The sequence below is a fragment of the Pristis pectinata genome, chromosome 1, assembly GCF_009764475.1.
Source record: "Pristis pectinata isolate sPriPec2 chromosome 1, sPriPec2.1.pri, whole genome shotgun sequence".
NCBI classification, from domain to species: Eukaryota; Metazoa; Chordata; class Chondrichthyes; order Rhinopristiformes; family Pristidae; genus Pristis; species Pristis pectinata.
This window is the reverse complement of record NC_067405.1, coordinates 45116954-45129532: the sequence shown is the minus strand read 5'-3', so window position 1 is coordinate 45129532 and position 12579 is coordinate 45116954. Positions and strand designations below refer to the sequence as shown.

At 39.5% G+C, this 12579-nt stretch overlaps 1 protein-coding gene across 4 annotated transcripts in view; it reads left to right on the top strand.

The window, feature by feature from the left end:
* The window catches only part of ppp1r9ala (protein phosphatase 1 regulatory subunit 9A-like A), a 76485-nt gene that overhangs the window by 36593 nt on the left and 27313 nt on the right, over positions 1-12579 (top strand). For all 4 annotated transcript variants that reach the window (XM_052030320.1, XM_052030329.1, XM_052030338.1 and 1 more), the window contains 3 exons: positions 2468-2606; positions 3907-4032; positions 11607-11836. In XM_052030320.1, coding sequence (XP_051886280.1) covers positions 2468-2606; positions 3907-4032; positions 11607-11836 — 495 coding nt within the window. The remainder of the gene's footprint in view (positions 1-2467; positions 2607-3906; positions 4033-11606; positions 11837-12579) is intronic.

Below are 12579 nucleotides of genomic sequence, written 5' to 3'. Positions count from 1 at the left end.
TTGTTTGGCATTTTCCTGGATAAGGGTATTTTGTTTGTCTTCAAAGTCCTTTAAAATGGACTTCAATTCGGCAAAGCACCGGTCAAACTTTCTGTCCAGATTAGAAATAGCTTCCAAAGTAGGTTGGTCTCCATTACCTTTACCATTAGCTGAGGCTTTAGATTTGGTGTTCATTTTGACAGTTAAAAATCAAAATTAAACTTGTGCCAGTATTGTAGAAGACCTATTAAAGAGTGGTAAATAGTAGATTGAACAGTGCTTGGACCAAAGCCAAGTTATGACCTAGTCCATCGAGCGCCACCAACAGACTCCCAGATTTAATGTTTCAAGTTCATGATCTTTTAGTAGATCTATTTATGTTGCCCTCTGCAGTTATTATAATGAAAGGAAAGCTTATGGAGAGGTTGTTTGCCAGATTAGATTTGCCTTAATATTTATGGACGTGGTTTGCCAGAATAGAGTGATAGAATATTCTCCACTTGATCGAACCAACTACAGTCAAAAAATTGAGTGTACTTAATTGGCACTCATTCCACAGCTTTCAGCCTTTACTCCAATCAGCATTTGTACAGTATGTCTGAAGTGTGTACCATCCAAAAGATGTACTACAGCAATTGGCTGGGCTTCCAGTGCAGATTCAGATTAGTTTATTGTCATCTACACCAGGGTGCATTAAAATTCATTTCTTGCTTGAAGCTCATAGAGTAAATAGTATACATGGGAATAAATACTGCAATCAGTAAGGATAGGCGGCAACACCTCCACCATGATTATCCTCAACACTGGTGCCCCACAAGGCTGCATCCTCAGCCCCCTACTTCACTCCCTATTCATTTACAACTGCGTGGTCAGATTCTGCTCTAATTCCATCTACAAGTTTGTAGATGACATCACCATAGTAGGCTGAATCTCAAATATTGATGAGTCAGAGTAAAAGAATGAGATAGAGAGCCTAATGGCATGGTGTCATGACAACAACCTTTCCCTCAATGTAAGAAAAACAAAAGAGCTGATCACTGACTTCAGGAAGAGGGGCAGTGTACACACTCCTGTTTATATCAGCGCTGCTGAGGTCGAGAGTGTTGAGAGCTTCAAGTTTCCAGGAGTGAACATCACTAATAGCCTATCCTGGTCCAAACATGTAGATGCCACAGCCAAGAAAGTGTACCAGTGCCTCCATTTCCTCAGGAGGATAAAGAAATTTGGCATGTCCTCTTTGAGTCTCACCAATTTTTATCAATTCAGCATAGAAAGCATTCTATCCGGATGCATCGTGGTTTGGTATGGCAACTGCTCTGCCCAGGACTACAAGAACACAGCTCAGCACATTACGGAAACCAGCCTACCCTCCATGGACTCCGTACTTCTCGCTGCCTCGATAAAGCAGCCAACGTAATCAAAGACCCCACCCACCCTGGACATTCTCTCTTCTCCCCCTCCCATCAGGCAGAAGATACAGAAGGATATAACTTCTATTCCACAGTTATATGACTAGTGAATGGTCCCCTAGTACGATAAGATGGACTCTTGACCTCACGATCTACCTTGTTATGGCCTTGTACCTTATTGTCAACTTGCACTGCACTTTCTCTGTAGCTGTAACACTTATTCTGCATTCTCTTATTGTTTTCCCTTGTACTACCTCAATGCACTGTTGCAGTGAAATGATCTGTGTGATGGCATACAAAACAGTTTTTCACTGTACCTCGGTACATGTGACGATAATAAACCAACTTACCAAATACAGCAACGAGTGCAAAACAACAGAATGGTGCAAGGATAATAGTGCAATCTGAAGTAGTGCAAAAAGAAATGCTAAAGTGTATCTGCTAAACTTACAATCTCTATCACCTGGAAGGACGAGGACAGTTGGCACAAGGCATAAATACCATCTGCAATTTGTTCTCTTAGATACTTGGAAACATAAGGTCTTTTCCCCATCATTGTTATATCTCATTGTCCTGAAACTCCATCCTTCATAGCTCTGTAGGAGTACCTTCACACTGTGAACTAGAATGCTTCCAGTTAGGGAATGGCAATAAATGCTGGTCTTGCCAGTCACCCACATTTCATGATTGAAGTTTTTTTAAATGGGCAGATTGAAAGCATTGCAGTGCAGTAATGCATATCATTGTGTTGTGCAACAAAGTTGTAGTATATTAAAAAATGTAAGTAGAAAATACTAGAACTGCTCAGCAGAACAAGCAGCATCTGGAGAGAGAAACTGGGTTAACGTTTCGGCTTTAATGAAAGGATATCAACTTAAGAAGTTAACTCTTTGTGGTACCACAGATGCTGCCTGATCTGATAAGTATTTCCAGAATTTTCTGTTTTAGTTCTGATTTTCAGCATCTGATGCATTTTTCTTTTTGTTGAATAGTGTATTTATGGATATGACTTGAAAAAGAAAAACATGAAATGTGTAAATCAAAAATAAAAACAAAGATGTGTGAAAATGTTTTCATAGATTTCTTATTGGTCGGGAAAAACCTGGACAGCAGAGTGAGGTTGCTCGGCTTATCAGTGAAACATTAGAACAAGAAAGATGCCAGGAGGCATTTCTTGAGCAGCATTGTAGTCGGTATAGTGGAAGTGATATTGAGCAGGTAAGTTCTAAGCATGTGATAATGAATTTAGTTAAGAGATAATGAAGGCAAGAAGACATTTGTGTGAGTAATGTATAGGCCTCCTAACCATAGCCTCGTGGTCGGAGAGAATGTAAATGGAGCTCGACAGAAAGGTGTATGGAACGCAGATTTTAATCTGCATAGAGACTGGAAGTCACATAGGCCAAGGAAGCCTTGGTGAGGAGTTCATAGTGTTTTCAGGGTAGTTTCTTAGAACGGCATGTTCTGGAGTCAACCTGAGAGCAGGATATTCTGGAATTGTGCAACAAGATAAGATTCATTAATGACCTAATTGTGAAGGTGTCCCTCGATATTTTGAAAGAGAGGAAAAGCGTCTAAGGCTTGTATTTTAAATTTAAATAAGGGCAATTATGAGGGCATAAATGCAGAACTAGTTAACTGTTAAATTAGGTTAAGGTATCAGTCAATTGAAATGTAGTGGAAGGCATTTAAGAGGATCTTTCAGAATACACATAGATACATTCCAACAAGAAAGAGATTTCCTAAGGGAGGACCATTTGTGGTTAATTTTTTTAAAAAAAATTAAGGTAGGATCAAATTATTTTTAAGAAAGACATATAATTACATAATGACAAGTGGCAGGTCCAAAGATTGGACAGAATGTAAATAATAGCAGTGAATAACTAAAAGATTAATAAGAAAGGAAAGAATTAGAGTACAGAATACAGCTAGCCCAAAAGCTAACCTAATTACAGATAATTAGAATTTCATTAGATATTTTATTAAAGAAAATTTAATGGTATGTGTTGGTCGTAGAGAAAGTGAGTCTGGAAAATTAATAATGGAAAATAAGGCAATGGCAGATAAATTAAACAAGTATATTGCTTCGGTCTTCACTGTAAGAGGATGCAGACAAATATACAGCAATTGGGAATTGGAAGGGAGGAAGAAGCTCTGGGAAAATTGCAATCACCAGGGATGGGGCAAATTGCTAGAGCTGTGGGTTGACAAGTCTTCAGTCCTGATGGTCTTCATCCTGGGGTCTTAAGGATATGAATTATCAATATGAAGTTAAAGCGGCAATGTCAATGCACCCAAATGATATCCCAGTGCTTAGATTTTTAGCATGTTCAGGCAATTAGAATATCATCAACAAAAGTAATAATAAAAAGTATATATTTGCTTACTGTGTGATATTTAAGATATGTTGGGACTATGGACAAGAATACTGATTGTGGAATATGGACTAATTATGAATAACTAATGAAAAGATATCTGAACCTGCTGTGCATCACATCTGTTTAATTGTTTTTTCAAGTCTGAAGAATTTCCTGAAGATGAAGTTGTAGCTATGGGGATAGCTGAAGTTCCTAATCTACTTGCAAATGATGATCTATGTGTACCAAGTGAGTTGGATTCCCAACTTGCTCTTAAGCTAAAAGAGGTAATTCTATTGTATTTTGTGTCTGATAGATTTCATATTTTCACAGTTAAACTAATACATCAGTGTTCGGGTGTTTTCCACCACTATGCTGCCTGTAGCAGGTGATTCAAAGTTGAGTTTATTGTCATATGCACAAGTACATGTACAATGGCATGCAAAAGTTTGGGCACTCCTGGTCAAAATTTCTGTTACCGTGAATAGCTAAGCAAGTAAAAGATGACCTGATTTCCAAAAGGCATAAAGTTAAAGATGACACATTTCTTTAATATTTTAAGCAAGATTACTTTTTCCATCTTTTACAGTTTCAAAATAACAAAAAAGAAAAAGGGTCTGAAGCAAAAGTTTGGGCACCCTGCTTGGTCAGTACCTAATAATACCCCCTTTGGCAAGTATCACAGCTTGTAAATGCTTTCTGCAGCTAGCTAAGAGTCTTTCAATTCTTGTTTGGGGGATTTTCACCCATTCTTCCTTGCAAAAGGCTTCTAGTTCTGTGAGATTCTTGGGCTGTTTGCATGCACTGCTCTTTTGAGGTCTATCCACAGATTTTCGATGACGTTTAGGTCAGGGGACTGTGAGGGCCATGGCAATACCTTCAGCTTGTGCCTCTTGAGGTAGTCCATTGTGGATTTTGAGGTGTGTTTAGGATTGTTACCCTGTTGTAGAAGCCATCATCTTTTCAGCTTCAGCTTTTTTTTTTACAGACAGTGTGATGTTTGCTTCCATAATTTGCTGGTATTTAATTGAATTCATTCTTCCCTCTACCAGTGAAATGTTCCCCGTGCCACTGGCTGCAACACAAGCCCAAAGCAGGATCGATCCACCACTGTGCTTAACAGTTGGAGAGGTGTTCTTTTCATGAAATTCTGCACCCTTTTTTCTCCAGATATACCTTTGCTCATTGTAGCCGAAAAGTTCTATTTTAACTTCATCAGTCTACAGGACTTGTTTCCAAAATGCATCTGGCTTGTTTAGATGTTCCTTTGCAAACTTCTGATGCTGAATTTTGTGGTGAGGATGCAGGAAAGTTTGGAGAAAAAAAGGGTGCAGAATTCCATGAAAAGAACACCTCTCCAACTGTTAAGCACGGGGGTGGATCGATCATGCTTTGGGCTTGTGTTGCAGCCAGTGGCACGGGGAACATTTCACTGGTAGAGGGAAGAATGAATTCAATTAAATACCAGCAAATTCTGGAAGCAAACATCACACTCTCTGTAAAACAAAAAGCTGAAGATGAAAAGAGGATGGCTTCTACAACAGGATAACTATCCGAAACACACCTCAAAATCCACAATGGACTACCTCAAGAGGCACAAGCTGAAGGTTTTGCCATTGCTCTCACAGTCCCCCGACCTAAACGTTATGGAAAATTAGTGGATAGACCTCAAAAGAGCAGTGCATGCAAGACGGCCCAAGAATCTCACAGAACGAGAAGTCTTTTGCAAGGAAGAATGGGCAAAAATCCCCCAAACAAGAATTGAAAGACTCTTAGCTAGCTGCAGAAAGCGTTTACAAGCTGTGATACTTGCCAAAGGAGGTGTTACTAAGTACTGACCATGCAGGGTGCCCAAACCTTTGCTTCAGGCCCTTTTCCTTTCTTGTTATTTTGAAACTGTAAAAGATGGAAATAAAAAAGTAATCTTGCTTAAAATATTAAAGAAATGTGTCATCTTTAACTTTATGCCTTTTGGAAATCAGGTCAGCTTTTACTCACTTAGCTATTCACAGTAACAGAAATTTTGACCGGGGTGTCCAAACTTTTGCATGCCACTGTATGCACAGGTGCAATGAAAAACTTACTTGCAGCAGCATCACAGGCACATAGCATCAGATAAGATTCAGACATAACATCAAATTCATAAATCATAGTGAATGCACAAATAGTGAAATACAGCAGGCATTTTGTGTTTTGTTCTGACAAGATGGTATACCATCTCGTCAGTGGCACTGTACATGTTTAATGTGTTTTTCACAAATGTGTGATTAGATTTGTGCATTATCTTTGCGTTTTTAGTGGCCTGACTAAAGTGTTTACCTTGAGGCTTCTGCCTTCCTGGAAAAGCTCTATGATTGGATTTTGTTTCCCCACAGTTGAGAGTCGAATTTGAATTTTCTGATCTGAACATAGACACCATATTTAATTTCTTAAGATGTATTTGTACCAGTCAATGAGTGGAAAATGCCTTTGTCTTAACTGCTAGTGGCTGTGATTAAATATTTCAAAATGACCTGAAGCTAGACCAGAGGGCAAATTTCAGCAACTTAACAGAGTGGATAAATTTTTTTCTCAGTAATTTGGATAAACATTCAAAGCTGATATATCTCTGTGTGTGGGTGAGAGAAAAGTAATGGTGGCAATACTATGCACTTTGTAGCTTTTGGTAAGTATGCTTAAATTTTAGAAAATGAGAGTAAGGACTGGGGAAAGGAAAGGAAGCATTACCTTTCTTTTAACTTGACTTCAACATTAGTTGGAAACATAAGTGTAAGCCAGCTTGTTCATTTAGATAAAGACATGACAGTTACTTTGACCATGTGCATCTGAATGAGTCTGAAAGCAGAAACAAAGGGACAACTTTTTCTTATTTTAATTGAATGTTAAAGAAAAAATATTGAATTTTAAAGAAAAAAAAAGCCTCTGAAGAAACAGATCAAGAGCAACCAGATGACTGAGGATTATTAAGACTGTAGGGTCTGACCACCTGCTTTTGAGGGGAAGCAATGGTAATGTGTTGAATTGAGGAAAATTACAGCAGGGCAGTTGTGAAAGGTTAGTTGGAGAAATGGTGGTTCTGAGGAGGCGATGGTGTGGTAATGTGAGATAAGAAATTGAAAAGCCACAATGGGAGTGAGTGCTGAGGGGAATTAGACTTAGACTTAGAACAGTACAGCACAATACAGGCCCTTCAGCCCACAATGCTGTGCCGACGCTTAAACCTCACCTAAGACTATCTAACTCCCACATATCCCTCCATTATAAATTTCTCCATATGCCTATCTAGTAACCTCTTGAATTTGACCAATGTACCTGCCTCCACCACTGCCCCAGGCAGCGCATTCCATGCCCCAACCACTCTCTGGGTAAATAAACCTTCCTCTGATATCTCCCTTGAACTTCCTACCCATTACTTTAAAGCCATGCCCTCTTGTAAGAGCATTGGTGCCCTGGGAAAGAGGCGCTGGCTGTCCACTCTATCTATTCCTCTTAATGGCTGAGTTTTGCAAATGTCTCACCTTTCCAAGTTTACTGTTTCTTCATACATCTTGCATGAGCTCTATATTCATGATTATTTTCCTTCATTAAGTAACTGGAATATAAAATGAAAAAGAAAAGCTCCAGTCAATTACCAAGACCTATCATGGAATAAAAAGATGTACAGCTAAACAGGGCCCAGTAAAATTGGCCACAATCCAAGATTGATCTGACGTCTCCAGGGATTAAAGATGAATCTGCAAGAACCCTGTAATTAGTGACGAGTGAGAAAAACAAAATCAATGGACCATTTATCATAATGAAGTCTTTTTGCAATTCTTTTTTCTGTGGTGCCAAGGGTCCAGTTTCCCTCATGCATGACTGTTTTACTTTGAACACTTCCAATGAGTAGTGGGTGAAAAGATTGTCCAACAGTTGGGGATCATCCTAAAAGGTAACAAAGATTCCCTTTGCTTCAACAACTTATAATGGAGACAGTTAAGAGACAACTCACTAGATTTGGTTCCTGGGTTGAAGAGGCTACAACGCATGGGATCGTAAGAGGCTGCAGAGGATTGTGGAATGACTGGGAAAGATGATGCCAAAAATGCCTCTATGGGTTGCATTTTCCTGGTAATTTCCACTCCAAATGCAATTTGTAGCTGTTGATCGCTCCTTTTCCTATCATTATATCACCCATCTCCCAAGAAAGTCAAATTAAAGTCTGAGAATGCACAAAAGTAGCAGTGGAGAAATGAGAAAGCAATTGTAGAACAAATTCAGGTATGGGAATGACTATTTTTTTCTGATTCAATCTGTGCATTGCTGTAAGAGATTGACTTTTTTATATTTGAGAATATGTGAAATTAAGTTTCTTATAATCAGAGGGTATATTAAAATCTTCCATAAGCTTAGTCACCTTTTTACGTAAATATTTTCCATTATGATTTGCTTTCACTACATTTATAATGAAATTGTCAAGATAAGTCTTGTTGCGCACGGTGGCATAGCAGTTATTGGTGCAGCGTTGCATTTCGAGGGACCTGGGTTCAACGCTTACTTAAGGTGCTGTCTATGTGGAGTTTGTGTGTTAGAGTCTTAGAGCAAAACAGCATGGATACAGGCCCTTCCCTCCCACCCCCCCCCCCACCCCCCAACAAGTCTGTGAGAAACACAGTGCCCATCCATATAGTCCCAATTTCCTGTGTTTGGCCCATATCCCTCTAAGTTCTGGCCTGGATGTATCTATCCAAGTACTTCTTAAATGATACTGTTGTACCTGCTACAACCACTTCCTCTGGCAGCTCATTCCATATACGCACCACCCTCTGCATTTCTTAAAAAAATCTATGCCCGCTCGTTTTGGATTCTGCTACCCTGGGGAAAAGACTGTTGCCATCCACCTTATCTATGCCTCTCATAATTTTAAACATTTCTATAAAGTTGCCCCTCATTCTCCTATGTTCCAAGGAATAAAGACCTAGCCTGGCCAACCTCTCCCTATAACTCTAGTCCTGGCAACATCCTTATAAATCTTTTCTGCACTCTTTCCAGTTTAACCATGTCTTTCCTATGACAGGGTGACTCAAACTGTACACTACTCCAAGTGCAGCCTCACCAACGACTTTTTGATCTGCAAAATAATGTGCAAACTCATAGTCAATGCCCTGACTGAAGGCCAGTGTGCTAAATGCCTTTTTCACCACCCTGTTTACTTTTGACGCCGCTTCCAATAAACTATGCACTTGTACTCCTAGATCCCTCGCTGTTTTGACTGTCCTACACTGGTTAGACTTTCCAAAATGCATCACCTCACACTTGTCTATATTGAAATCCAGTTGCCACTCCTCAGCCCACTTCTCTAACTGATCAAGATCCCCTGTAATCTATGATGACCTTCTTCACTATCAACAACAACACCTAATTTTGTGTCTTCCGCAAACTTACTGATCAGGCCTTGTGCATTTACACCCAAATCATTTATATAAATAATGAATAACAAGGGTCCCAACACAATCCCTGCAACACACCACTAGTCACTGGCCTCCATTCTGAGAAATCATCTTCCACCACCACCCTCTGCTTCCTACCTCTGAGCCAACTTTGAATCCACCTAACTAGCTCTCCCTGGATTCCATGGGACCTAACATTCCAGACCAGCATACCATGCGGGACCTTGTTGAAGGCCTTGCTGAAGTCCAAATGGACAACGTCCACTGCCCCACCCTCGTTTACTTATTTGGTTACCTCTTCAAAAAAACTCTGAAAGGTTTGTCAAACACAACTTTTCACGCACAAAGCTATGCTGACTCCTCCTAATCAAACTGTCTATCAAAATGCTGGTAGATCCTGTCCCTCAAAAATCCCTACAGTAACGACCCCACCACTGATGTTAGGCTCACTGGCCTGTAGTTCCCTGGCTTGTCCTTGCTACCCTTCTTAAACAATAGAACGACATTAGCCACCTTCCAGTCTTCCAGAACTTCAGTAGCTAACAATGAATCAAATATCTCTGCAAGGGCCTCCGCAGTTTCTTCTCTAGCCTTTCACAAAGTCTGAGGATGCACTTGGTCAGGCCCTGGGAATTTATCCACCTTAATGTGCTGTAAGGCTGAAAATACCTCCTTATAACTCAAGTCCTCCAATCCAGACACCATCCTTGTGAATTTTTCTGAACCCTCTCAAGCTTAATCACATCCTTTCTAAAATGTGGCGACCAGAAATGCACACAATACTCTCGTGTGGCCTAACCAATGTTTTGGACAATTGTAACAACTCTTCTACTCACTGCCTCGGCTGATGAAGGCAAGCATGCTATTAGCCTTCTTCACTTTGTCCTCCTGTGTTACTATTCACTTTCTATGCCCTGCCCTGGTTCAACTTCACAAATTCATCACTTCACACTTGTCTGAGTTAAATTCCATCTGCCCTTCCCTTACCTATTTTTGCAGTTGATCTACATCTGGTTGGAACCTTAAATAACCTTCACAGTTCACCATATCACCAGTTTTGGTGTCATCTGCAAACTTGCTAATCGTGCCACCTAAATTCTTATCCTAATCAACAGGCCTCCAGTCTGAAAATAAACTCTCCACTACCACCCTCTGCCTCCTACCACCAAGTAAATTTTGTATCCAAATTGTGAGCTCACCTTGGATTCCATGCATTCTAACCTTCCAGGCAGCCTACCATGTGGGATCTTGTCAAAGGTGTTGCTAAAGTCCATGTGGACAATGTCTAATCCCCTGCCCTTGCCAATCCTCTTCAAAAAATTCAATCAAGTTCATGAGACGAGATTTCTGTGCGCGAAAATTTGCTGACTGTCCCTAGCAGAACAAAACTACGTCACAAGTCAGGTGACCCAGTCCTGCTCAAAGGAGGAGGGTGAGAGGTTTCGGAAGAGAAATTTCTGAGCTGAGAACCAAAGCTGCTAAAATTACATACACCTCTGCTGCAGCAATTAAAAATATAGATATGAATGATGTAAGGCAGATGGAGTACAAAGATCGAGATTTTCAGGTTTGGAAGCGTTACAGAGAGAGGGAGGGGCAAGATCATTTGAAGGATTTGAAAACATAACTGGGAACTTGAGAATTTTAAAATGAAGCCATGGTCAGACCAGAATTTTGTCCTAAATGTAGTTCTGTGTTTTTTTTTAAAGTTATGCACACTAGAATTCTTGTTTTTAAATAGTAACACTCAGTTTGACAAGAGTGCTACCTAGGGCTTTTAGTCTGAATGATGTATGAATTTTCTCAAGATGTTTGCAGGACATCAGTTGGGACAAGGTGATAAGAACAAATGACATTTCATCCTATGTGTCAAAACGCAACCCTCCAGCCAATGCAGAGCAAATCGCTTGTAAAGAAATTTGTAGCCTACATATTTCTACCTTCTCTACAAAACAAGTAGTATTGCATTTAAACAATGAAAGAAAGTGAAGCCCAGATAAAGCACAAACAATGTGAAAAACATTGGTTGTTAGTAGCCTGCATGTATGTGAAGTAGCGATACAACTTGATGAAAGGCTATTGTTTGTGTCTGGTATTGAAAGAATACCAGCAATGTCATGGTTGCATGTGGAAATACTCAGCTTCATCTTAAAATAAAATCAAAATTATCTGGAGTGGGCAGATACCTATGGAAGAAAACGCTACCACCAACTATGGTTCAAGTTCTTCACAGAGCAACAGGTGGCGAAGTCAGGATTCAAAATGATACTAATTTGTATATCTACTCCGAACTTCAATTTACACGCACCATATAACAGAAATCTAATTTGATAGAAAAGATGTGTGGATTTTTCAATCAATTAGTTTAAGAATGAAAAATTATGTGCTTATATGGATTGTTCTAGTGCCAACTTGTTATTTACTTCCACTAGCTGAGAATTGCTGAAGCAGAGAAGATTGAATGGGAAAATGCAAAGATAAAGCTTCAGCAAAGTGTTGAAGAGAACAAAGAAAAAATTGAAAAGGTGGAAAAATATTGGTTAGAAGCACAAAACCTTTGCAAATCACTAAATGAACAATTGAAAGAAACCCAGGCTCAGTATGATGCGTTGGAAAAGAAATATAACAAGGCTAAGAAGCTGATAAAGGAATATCAACAAAAGTAAGCTTTTCATTCACCTAAACAGTGAAAGCTTGTGAACTGTTATAATAAACTAATTGTGGAACTATTATGCCAGGTTTATTGCATTGTATTTCGATTTTCAACTCCTTTCCCCCCACCCCCCAACTCCCCACAGACACCACTTTCACCTCTGGTAATTCTCATCTCTAGTTTGATATAAGTTCTGGTTGTGCCAATCAGTAGGAATGTGCTGATCGCTAAACACCAGTTCCATGTTGAACTGCTGGCTACTGCAATATGCACATCAGTACATTCCAGACCTCTGCATATATGCAGTGAAGCACAGAAGATGGGAATGTGCTGCAGGTCAGATACACAAGCATATGACCTCTTGCTCCGCTCCTGGACATATTGAATTCAGTGCCTTCCCATATTTTGCTGAACTAAGAGTCTGGCTACACTTCATTTCTGGCTTCCACAGCCTTACATCCATCATACTAATGCTCCTAGCACAACCCCATTAATTTTCCAGAAGATTGATAACCCCATTCAAAAGCTAAGATTAGATGGGTTGTTTCATTTTTTTTAAATTTTAGTGTTGTTAATTTGGTCTTTAAATTTCATCATTGTTAATATTGATCGGTTTTCAAGTGTTTTCAATGTTTAAAGGCACTTTTTCATTGGAGACTGAAAAGACTTTCTGACAGTTTACTAATGCAAATCGCAGAGTCAGTGAAAAACATCGATTAACATTCTTTTTTAAAGGTATGGACAAAGTAACT